At 33.7% G+C, this 12,301-nt stretch overlaps 2 protein-coding genes across 2 annotated transcripts in view; one reads left to right on the forward strand and one right to left on the reverse strand.

The window, feature by feature from the left end:
- LOC114332268 (sodium- and chloride-dependent GABA transporter 1-like) overlaps window positions 1-12,301 on the forward strand; it is a 230,178-nt gene that overhangs the window by 29,353 nt on the left and 188,524 nt on the right. The window lies entirely within an intron of this gene.
- LOC126883614 (E3 SUMO-protein ligase KIAA1586-like) lies at window positions 1,862-2,635 on the reverse strand. The gene has a single exon (XM_050649267.1). It carries the CDS (start codon window positions 2,633-2,635, stop codon window positions 1,862-1,864), a length of 774 nt encoding a protein of 257 aa, XP_050505224.1.

The raw sequence follows: 12,301 nt of genomic DNA on the forward strand, positions 1-12,301 counted from the left end.
TACAACGAAAATGTTTTAATGATATATTTAAACAGTAATCTTTACACTGCCGCTATTTTTGTGACTATGCCAAAGCTTTTGATTGTGTAAATCACGACATTTTAATAAAATAAATTTCTACGGAATTCGAGGTATTTTGAACTTCTTCCAATCTTTCTTGGATAATATGTTTGTTATGGGCTTAAACAAAAAGTTACAGCAAATTATACTGCCTCTACTCTCCAAAACATTGTATGAAGGGTACCACAAGATTCAGTATTGGGTTCTCTACTTTAGTAATATTTATAAATGACATCACTACTTTAAAAACCGATGGATTTTTTTCTTTTTGCTGATGATACTAGTATCACTTGGAGCAACTCACATATTGCAACTCTTCATGCAACTGTAACTTCTGATCTACTTACAATAAAAACCTGGTCAGACTCTAATTTACTCTATTTTAATGTGAATAAACAGTAGAATTATCTTATAAAGGAGCTCTTCAACCCTTGCTTCTTAATAACGGCCATATCGGTACCGTTGGGTCTGTAAAATTTCTTAGTACTTTTTTTTTAGACAGCAAAAATGGTCAACCCTTTTGAAGTTCTGGTACAGCTGTTTCTGATCCGTTTTTAAATTACAAAAAAGAGCAATAAGGTATCTGTTTAACATCAGAAAAATAACACATTGCAGAAGCTACTTCAAAGATGACGGAATTTTAACACTTCCCTCTTTACATATTTTAGATACTGTTTGCTTGATTCATAAACACCTACATATCTTTCCAACAAGATCTAATCATGACTAACTCTTCCACCAGAAATTCAACTTTTGATGTTTATTTATCGACCCCATCCACTTAGTTCTCCCTTTACAACTTAAATCTGCAACATATTTCTCAAAGTTCCATAAAATGACAAAAACCTATCTATCTAAAAAAAAACCATATTGTTTAGTAGAAACGATTCTTAATGAGTAACTAAGAAATTACAGTACCTTTATGTACATGTACTTACCTAACTAAAGTATTTTGATCTATATTTGGGTATCATATGCGGGTCTAGGACGTTTCATCGCCGCCAGTTCATCGCCGCCGTTTCGATGCCGCCAGTTCATCGCCGGCCGATTCATCGCCGGCCCATTCATCGCCGACCGATTCATCGCCAGTCAGTTAATCGCTATCTGATATGTTTCCGAATTTTCGACAGTTACATTTATTATTTATTTTTAGTATTAATTATGAATTCTAGGAAATGACCATTCCCGTTGCCATACCAGTGGTGTAGTGGTAAAATTAGCTGTGCCGGAGCTATACCTCTACCGGAAAATTTTTGAAAATTAGCCTACTACCCAAATCGTGAGTTTTAAGGCCCTTTGGCAAATGTTTTGAAAAGTTTAATAATTAAACTAATTAATGATCTTTTAGAGTGATAGTAGTTACAGTAGGGCCTCCTACACATTCTCCTCCAAAGAATAATTTTAACTTTAAAATATGGTAAGACTTTCTTAAGGTAGATTATTACAGTTTGATACCTTAAAAACTGTTTTTAAGGTATCAAACCATAATAATCTACCTTAAAAACTCTATAATTTAAGTTGGAAGCCTTGCTGACAAAAATTAAAAAACACTGGTGTAAGTTAGGCAAATATTGTAAATGACTAAGTTTTCATTTTCAGTAGTATTAATTTATTATTGTGAAAAAATACACCCACAAGTTACATTAGTATATATATTTTTTATTATTTAACACACACAAACATTATAATCTGTGCCAAAAAAATTAAGAATTATTTGAAAAAACTACATACAGTACAAATAACTTGTGTATTTAACAAAATACATATAATAAATACATCAGATTAATTATAACATACATACTCAAAGTAAGTGCCAAAATGCATCCTTCTTTGCGTTCTTTTTTGGGTTTTCTGCAACACTTGTCCTGGAATCGTCTGCAGACCGGTGGCTCCTCAGCCATTTAGTGACGTACGTCTCAGGCTGCCATTCTTGGAGAGGTGGACCTTGGATTTTTATGAACATCAATGATGATACATGAGCAACAGTCAAAGCGTTTCTTGATGGTGTAACCATATTGTTCATACAACTGAAACCCCGTTCACAATCAGCTGAGCTGCAAGGTATTATTTTAGTGCAGTTTAACAGTTCTTGCAATCCATCAGGCACTTGTCGGCTGTTGTCCAAATAGTCTCTGTAGGCAGAGACAGCTTTGTTGACGTTCAATTTAAATCTCTTGCACAGTTGCTCTACTTGAGTTTGACCAAAACTTGGTGGAATGCAGGTTGGCCAATACTCAGGTTCTAATACTTTAAAAGAGTTTATAAGATCTTCATATTGGGCTTCCCCATCAAATGTGGTGACAAACATTCTTTGCTTTAGGTTATTTATAACACTAGAAATAAGTTGCTGTCCATTGAACGATACAATTTTTGGATTAGTTTTTAACACAACTGATGCAAAATTTCCTTCTTTTATGGCGATTTGTGCTTCCAGAACTTTCGTGCCTGGCTTCTCCTTTAAGTGCTCTAAATATCTTACGGATCTGTTTATCAGTTTGTCTGCATACACAATAGAAGTGTTTCTATTCTCTAAGCTCTCTGATAACAAAGCCAATTCAGCAAGAATGTCAAACATAAAGGCCAAGTTTAGTAGAAAACTCTGAGATGTTAGCGACTCCGGAGGAAGCGACTCCGGCGACTCAGTCTGTTGCCGCTCTCACTGCCGTGTGTATCGCTCCAGTCTACAGTGTACAGGGCCAGCTCGCTCCGCTACCGCTCCTCGGGCGGGGCGCGGGTGATCGGAGCGTCGAGTGAGCTAGAGAGAAATCGAGGGGGAGAGGCGAGAGATAAGAAGGACACAATATTTCAATATTGTTGTGGCTATTCCTCCTTCCGTGGTGGGGGGAGGGTTGTGGTGACACGGACACGGTAGTGCTGGGCGCGGACCGCTGAGATGTCTATCATGTCTATCCATCAACTATCCCGTCTGCCAGTCGCTCGCTCAACTTTTGCGCTTACAATTACGAACTACCTAATCGTAGCTGCGTATGCCTTAACTGATTAACCACGATAACTAACGTGTAAAAATTACTTAGTAAAGGACAAAACAATATTTTCTAAATAAAACAATTTCAGATCTATTTTTGTCCTATATAAAAAATTCGATTGAAAAAATCGTAGCCGGAGCGCCGCTCCCCCTTCAAAAGCTGTGCCGGAGCGACGCTCCGGACCGCTCCGGCTCCACTACACCACTGTGCCATACTTAATCTTTTAATAGACTTTTAAACTTTTATAATATGAAATATATTATAATGATAGTCTTTTAAATTTCACGGTCAACATTTCCAACCAAGAGAAACTGTTTCTTAAATTCGAAAAGAATCTAAAATTTCTGTACAAAATTTAGGGGAAGTAGAACAGTAAATAATAATATTTTTTTATCTTTTTAATTGTCAAAAGTTTTGAACTTAATACAAAATCAACTGACTAACTGGCGATGAAACGGACGGCGATGAAATGGACTGGCGATGAAACGGCGTCATCGAAACGGCGGCGATGAACCGGCGGCGATGAAACGTCCCATTCCGTCATATGCAGCAGCTTAAACTTATTAGTTCGTAAGGTTGTATTATGCAATTTGCAATTTTGCAATGTATTGTTTTTGTTTTATATCATTAGGTATATTTTACAAGAATAAAAAACCGCTAAACGCCGTGAAAATGAGTGGCGCATACAATATTCCAGCTACAAAAGAGCTGATATAATGTATTTTCATTTTGATGGAGGGGGCTTCATCTTGATTCTAAATTAAACTAGAAACAACACATTTTAAGAAGAAGAAACAAATTGAGTTGAGAGTGAAAGAAATTAATTGGCTTATAGGTAGAAAATCTCGACTCTCAATTGAGAACAAACTGCTGATTTACAAAACAGTCATCAAACCTATATGGACGTACGGTATAGAACTATGGAGTTGTGCCAGCAAATCAAACACAAAAATTATCCAAAGAACTCAATCAAAAATTCTACGCACCATCGCAAATGCCCCGTGGTACATTTCCAACCAAACCCTTCATACAGACCTAAACATCCCATTAGTCAGCACAGTAATTCAAGAAAGAGCCAACAGACATCACGAGAAATTGGAAGACCACCCCAACCAATTAATATTACCATTACTGCAGCCACTAAACAACAGAAGATTGCGAAGATTATGGCCCATAGATCTTCGCTGAAACTGAGGTGAAACCGCTGGGTGATGTACCTCATAACGCCATTTTAGTGTACAATAATACATTGATATATGTTATTGTACTTGTTATCAAATTAGCTTATAGAATATGTAATTCTGATTGTTAATAAATGCTTACAAAAAAAAAAAAAAATTGATGGAAAATAAAATTCTAGTTTTATTTTGAAAGATTTTTTCCATAATATTTGCTAAATTTGAAGTAAAACGCGCCACAAAACAGTAGCTTTGATACAGTTTGCATTTTGAGGCTCTTTTGTGGCGCGTTTTACTTTAAATTTAGCAAATATTATGGAGAAAATCTTTCAAAATAAAACTAGAATTTTATTTTCCATCAAAATCAAAATACATTTTCGCGCCATGTAATATTCATATCAGCTCTTTTGTAGCTGAATATTGTATGCGCCACTCATTTTTACGGCGTTTAGCGGTTTTTTATTCTTGTATCAGGAGTTTTTCAAAGTTTTTTATAAATTAAATGTATGAAGTTGAATGTAATGCTTCTCGATTACACGTTAAGCGTTATAATTGGTCGCCTTTGTCGCATTCTCTCCCAAATGATCTAGTACAGTGGTGCTCAGACTTGTACTGCGAGGGATCTACCACATAAACTGCAAGCGTCTAGCAATCGACTGCTAGGAAAAAAAGCAATTTTGAAAATAAAATTCTTTATTGCACATTTCTATTTGATAAAAAGTTGTAACTACATAGAGTTGTAATTACAGCAATGTTGTTCATCTTAATTTTATTTGGATGTTGATGCATGGCACTGTAGACCAGGGCGCATCTGTAAAAATATTAGTACATTTGGACGTTGAGAGGTGACTCAAATTTTTTTGCAGAAATTGCTTGAAAATAACTCAAATAATAATATTTGAGTTACCTTCCCTCTCAAAAAGGTCTGGAACATTGTTTAAATAATCAAAATTTCAAAAAATGAAGTAAAAATTCGAATTTTTTTATTATTTTTACAGATATGCAATTGTTTAAACAATATTTCACAAACAATAATAAATTAGTTTGATTTTTGTGGAATTAAAATATTAAAATACAACAAAATATAGAGTAAGAAAATAATATATTAGATAAAGATTGGAAGATATTTTGGTGGAAATCAACTTGTGTGAATCGAACACCGCTGTCCTGCGCGTAGCACCAAAAATTAATGTTTATTTAAAAAATATCCTGACGCCCTGGTAATTAATGGATTTTAATTTTGCAAATTGCGAATGGGTACAGTACACTTCTGTAAGCAAAAAAAAATTCAACTTGCTATCTGCTTTATTTTCAGTCCTGTAACATTAAAAAAAAAATGAATTTTTTTGCGAAAGCTGGATTGCAAAATTTATTTTGCAAAATATATTAAATCGATCTTAATGAAATTAACAGTGTTGTTTAACTATATCATAAAGCTTTTCTGGGTAAAATATGAAGGTCCTAAGTGTAGCGTAAATGGTTGAAAAACGTAAAATGCCAATACTTATTTTTGTATAGTTTTTTCGCAATTATTGCTATTTTGCAACAAGGGTGACTATTTTTTAAATTTTTAACCTATTTTGTTTTGTAGGAAATTTAATTGCGCAACTTTTATATCAGTACAACTTCTCTCAGAAATGAATAGTTTTAAAGTTATAATCAAAAAACCAATAAAAAATCGAATTTTTTCTTCATATTTTGACATTTTGATTATTTAAACAATCTTCCGGACCATTTTGAGTGGGAGGATAACTCAAATATTATTATTGAAGTCATTTTCACGCAATGTTTGCAAAACGAGTCATCTCTCAACGTCCATCTCAAAACAGATGGGCCGTGGACTACTCCATATCATCCACAAGTTTTTCATATATGATGGTAAGTAATTGCCAAAAGCAAGCATGATGAGACATGTTCGTCAGTTAGCCGATTACGACACTTTAATTTTACCAATTTCATTTGGGAAACTGCAGACTCTCACACAAGTACGCTGATAAAAGGAATGCTATGAGTTGAAGAGCTACTTGCCTCAAAGAGCGATATTTGTCAGGGGATATGAAAGACCAAAATTTCGTATCGGTCGCTCTGGACTTTTATTTTCAGTACCTCATTTTGGACGGAAATGATCTCCATATTAAAAGTAACTGATATTTCAGTGGCAATTTTTTCCACGTCTTCACAAGAAAATGGATTAGACATGCATGTTAAAATATCTGTCAGTTTTTAAAAATTAGCGAAGCTTCTTTCAAAGTCGCTACGAACTACTTGCAGCTCCATCTCATAATAAACATAATTCAAATGAGCGGTTACCCTATTTCAACAATGAAATGTTGTTTAACTCCTTTCTCTTCCTTTGGTCAATCAATAATTTCAATTTGTTGACAAAAGAGTCAGCAAGTGTGGTGAGTCAGCAAAGTCCCCGTCTTTTCCCATTTGTATTTTTTTCAGTGAATCTCGATCGACTTCAAAAACTTTGGCGATCGACCGGTCGATCGCGATCGACCTATTGAGTACCACTGATCTAGTAGTTTTGACACCAGACTTGTGGTAAGACAATCAGAGTTCATATCCCAACCATCCTAATAATTATGGCCGGCAAAATGAACTCAGATTGCACAATTAGTCTTAGCGTCGTAACCACTACAACTACATAAACCATTTCGGCGATAATGGATAAATGGATTATACTTTTGGAGCTCAATAACTTCTGAAGGGCTTAACCGATTTTAATCATTAAACATGAGTTTGAAACGTATTGACAAGTTAATACAGGAATTATTGAACTTGAAAAACCGTTTTCCCCATAAGAAATAGATTTGATCATATTTATGAAGGCTATAACTTAAAAATTCGGATTTTTCCAGATATGAGGTATACACCGTTATACGCGTCTAGAGTCCTTTTACAAATGGTCAGTTATTGGCGTAATTCGTAGGTTGAAATTTTGAATAATTGTCAAAAAACCAAAATTTTCAAAGTTTTGTTTTTCAGTTTTTTGGCTATACTGAGCCGTGTGTATGTCTTCTCCTAACCGCTTAGGCACAATTTGAAAGCTTAACTCAACGCTATTGATTTGGTGTATTTGCGGTTTTCCTGTCTCTCCTTGAATCTAAGATATATAGGCCCAAAAAATATGCCATTTTGTATCTACCAAGCCCTATAGCTGACTTATGGGTGGTCAAAATTCACAAACTACGCCGGTTCTGAATCGGCCCTGACCTCCCCTTGAAACACAGAAAAAAATTCAGATCGGTGTAACTTTTCCACACACATACATACATACATACATACATACATACATACATATCCATAAACATTTTACCCTTTTTGGGTAAATGTCCATGTTTGGGACCAAAATGGATGGGCGAGTCTTTTCCTAAACTTTAAGATGGGATTTGGTCCGATTTTCAATTCAATTAGATTTAGAAAATCGAAAATTTCGTGTATATATAGTGTCGCATGTAGGGGTATTGTGCGCCACTGACGAGAACTGCCGTTCTGTGATAATTTTGTAATATTGACGATTCATGTAATTTCAATAAATTGTAATTGATTTTCTTATTTTTTGACTCTTTGCAAGCTTTGCCCTTAAAATTGCACAATTTTCAATGACAATAAACCATATTTCTATTCTACCTACGTTGTGCATCTCATTGCAGGTCATCCTCTCCTTCTTCTTCTCGGTAGATCCCAGTCCAATATTCGTTTCTGCTACCTGTGCTCTGGCATTTCTTGTAGATTTTGTATTATATCCGTACCACCGCATGGCTCTGTTTTTCAACCTTTTTGTAATTAAGCGTTCTACTTCAATTTTATTCTATATTTACTTTGTTATTATTCTACTCTCTCTGTTAATTGGTATAGACATCTTCTCATAAAGTCCAATTTAACTGTTTATTTAGTATTGTTGTTGCTATCGGTTATACTTCTGCTCCATAAATATAGGGTAAATATTCAGCACTAAGCTCTGAAAGACACTTTTTTTGTTTTTTTTTAGTTAGAGTGGCTTTGTACGAGTATATCGTAGATAGACAGAGTTAATAAAAATAACGAAAGTAATTTAAACTACGTATTAAAAAGAGCAAGACTTGAATATTTTGGACATATCAAGAACGATCAAGAGACAGACTGCTACAGTTGATTATGGAAGGTAAAAGAGACAGAGGAAGAATACAAACTACGCGCTGCTCACTCAAGCCGAGCCGCAACGTGCAAGTGAGTTGCAAGCCGTGTGGAGAGAGAGCACGCTAGTTTCTGTTACGCCGCCACGTGCACGCGGCTTGCAAATAAGTCAGCGACTTGGCAGTCTGTTCTAGGCAATCACCCACATAACAATTTCATGTTCTTAGAAGATTCATAGAACATACTTTTCAGAAAAAGTATATGCTGAAAATATGCGCAATTACATTGCGAATGTGCAGAGAAGATACTGAGTATATACTACATTACAGTACTTAAACGTTCTATGTATATACTTAGAATGTACTACTGCACGTCTTTTCAGTATATACCAAGAATATACTTTTTATAACATTCCAAGGAAATGCTATAAACCTTCTATTTATATACTTAAGACGTACTACCGCACATCTTTTTAGTTTATACCAAGCACGAAATTTTTAGAATATTCCAAGAATATTCTAAAGTGCTATAAACCTTCTATTTATATACTTAGAACGTACTAGAATACCGCACATCTTTGTATGGGAAGAATATATTTTTAAGAATATTCTAAGAAAGTGCTATCAAGTGCTATATTGCTCAGAAGTATGTTTTCAGCATCACCTAATCTCATCTTAGGTTCTACTGGTTCTACCAAATACCTATTATATTTACATATTCTAATTGCATATGAAAATGTAGTTAGTACCTACATTCTACAATATTACTTAAAAAGTAAGTACATATTTATAAATTTTAGTTATTTATATAAATTATTACAATATTTATTATTTATTTGTATATAATATTTAGCTAAACTAAACTATGTATAAGTAACTAAAATTTATATACTTATATATACTTACCTAGATATTACCTACTATTTAAGTAATATTGAGTTACCAAAATAGATTATATTTTGAAGCACCACAAACAAAATAAAGAGATTATGTATGTTCTTTAGTCCTAGTACTTTATCATTCGTCTTCATCCTTAACACTGCATACATACAGATACAAATAATGCCTGTATTCGTTTTCATATTTTACTTTTGTTTCCTATCCCTTATTCAGGTAGGAAAAGACTGGCTGTGTGGCCGTTTGCAGTTTGGTATCGAACAACATCGGTGCATCGGTGGTTAGTGTTGCCAAATGGAGGGAAATTTTCCTTTTTTTGGGAGAATTTTCAACATAAAAGGTGATAAAAGGAAAAAGTTAACTCAAAAGGGAATTTTTGCTCCTGTCCAAATTGTAAAACATTAAAAAAAATCAAAATATTTAAAAATAATTAAACATATCTTCTCAGATTTTGTAAACAGGAGGGAATTTTTTTAAAAGTGGGAATTTTTAAGGTAAGTTGACGGAAAAAGCTTACTCGACGGTTGCCAACACCAAAGCAGGTTGTGGGTTTTGGCACGTTTTGGTGCTGGAATGGCCCATATTGAATTGAATATACCTAAATTCAAATTCCAACGATGTAAAAATACCGAAATGGTAAAGTCATTCCAATTATGAAAACGAATTTTTAATAATACACGTTAATACAATTAATGTTTAAACTTTTTTACCATACAACAATTTTGAAATGAAATTCGTCCAATACTACCTACATACCTACATAAATTTTATTAATTATTCTAAAAAATAGCGAAGTTGATAATTTATAAGGCTAATATTCTAATTCCTATACATACATATTATTTTTCAGATATTTTAAAAGTATCTACTTATAAGAATGTGTTAAGAATGTACTTATAAGTATGTGTTAAGAATATCCGATAAAGATATATAATAAGAATAAACTTTTATGAGTATTCCGAGATACTACGTACACGGATGTGCTCAGTATATTCGGTACGAGAACATTCTTTGAAGTATATGCAAAGAACACGAAATTAAGAATGTTTTTTAAGGTACATGCTATGCTTGTACTACGCATATACTAAAAAGAATATACTCCGACGAATGTTAGTAGTATATGCTTTGAACATGATGCGAACATCATTGTTATGTGGGCAGTGAGTACACGTTGACCGCGCGATGGATTTCAATGTAGATACAGAGCTGTTTATTTCTGGCGTGTATTGACGCCGAGAAACTGCTCAAATGTGTATTGACGGTAAACTTGGCTTGAAAACAAGTCAAGCGCCCGCAGCGTGCACGCAACTTAAAAACACGCGAGTGTGCATCGAGCCTAAGAGAATAAAAAAAAATACAAGATCCTTTCACAAAACAAAACAAAACGTTTTCGGATTAATAGGTAATCCATCATCAGTGGTAAGCCCTAAAATAGTAAGTATAACCTAATTAATAATAGATAATGTTATAAAAGTTGACTAAGGTTAAGAATTAACAGAGGCCATACTTACAATAGCATGCATGCGTGAGCCACCAAAAAGTTATGGGTATGAATGGTATAGGTATGAAGGAATGAACCTCACATATTGAAAATTGAGTGTCAACTGAACTGAAAGGTGAAAGAACTTTAGAAGTATGCCCGTGACAGATTGTCAATGCGACGTTATGAACTATTTTGTTATTTCAGCCAACGAATTTAAAGTTTATGTTGATGTTGAAAATAAAACATTATCAAATATCCATATATTGGTGTCAGAAATATTCGAACATAAATGTAAAATTGTGAAATATAATGTGATGATTAAATATATGAACATTACCAATGATAAATAGGTACTAGGAGTTATGCAGTCAGCAACACATTAGGGTCTTACAGAAGTGGTAATAGACTTAGAATTATTAAAAAGGCCTTTTACGAAATGCATCTAGGATATCAGAATTTGTTTAATATGTACATACATGTACAATCATTAATACCTCCATTGATTATCTTCACATCCTTCCATCCTGATTCTCCACAATTCTTCCTTATTCATTCATTCATTTTCGGGCGGTTTGGGATTGAGTCTCTTGGGTTATCAGTCTTATCATGTGTTTTTAATCTCATTCTCATTCGCACATAAAAACAAAATTTATTCAGCCAAACAAAATATACCATAACTTTCCAATTTTTTCAAGTTCATCTGTACTCAACAAATTAGATCAAATTATCAGTCATCAAAACCCTCACACATTAATCAATAACTTAGAATTGTACATTTATGTAAATATTAAACAAATTCTGATATCCTAGACGCATTTCGTAAAAGGCCTTTTTAATAATTCTAAGTATATTACCACTTCTGTAAGATCCTAATGTGTTGCTGACTGCATAACTCCTAGCACCTATTTATCATATTTGTCATGTTCATATATTTAATCATCACACATTTCACAATTTTACATTTATGTTCGAATATTTCTAACACCAATATATGGATATTTGATAATGTTTTATTTTTAACATCAACATAAACTTTAAATTCGTTGGCTGAAGTAATAAAATAGTTCATAACGTCGCATTGACAATCTGTTACTGGCATATTTCTAAAGTTCTTTCACCTTTTAGTTCAGTTGACACTCAATTTTCAATATGTGAGGTTCATTCCTTGCATATCACATCCACGTGGGTTAGAGTCCTGTGTCGCCCTGGGCTATATCCAGGAATATTTGCAGCATCCTTCGGTTTTATTAAAAATATGTAGTACCATTTAAGATCTTGAAACTTGTAAAGGGCTCTTACCCATAATTTTTTGGTGGCTCATGCATGCATGCTATTGTAAGTATGGCCTCTGTCAATTCTTAACCTTAGTCAACTTTTATAACATTATCTATTATTAATTGAGTTATACTTACTATTTTAGGGCTTAAAACTGATGATGGATTACTTATTAATCCGAAAACGTTTTGTTTTGCGATGTAACCCTTATTGGGGTCTTTTAAATATACCTTTTACAAAGGACCTTGTATTTTTTGTGATTTATGGTATACAGCCAGCTACAGGAATTTTATTTTCCTC

The sequence above is a fragment of the Diabrotica virgifera genome, chromosome 4 (assembly GCF_917563875.1).
Source record: "Diabrotica virgifera virgifera chromosome 4, PGI_DIABVI_V3a".
In the NCBI taxonomy this organism is placed as follows: Eukaryota; Metazoa; Arthropoda; class Insecta; order Coleoptera; family Chrysomelidae; genus Diabrotica; species Diabrotica virgifera.

Coding starts and splice junctions, on each gene's coding strand:
- LOC126883614 (XM_050649267.1), bottom strand. CDS start 2,635: ATGTTTGACATTCTTGCTGAATTGGCTTTGTTATCAGAGAGCTTAGAG.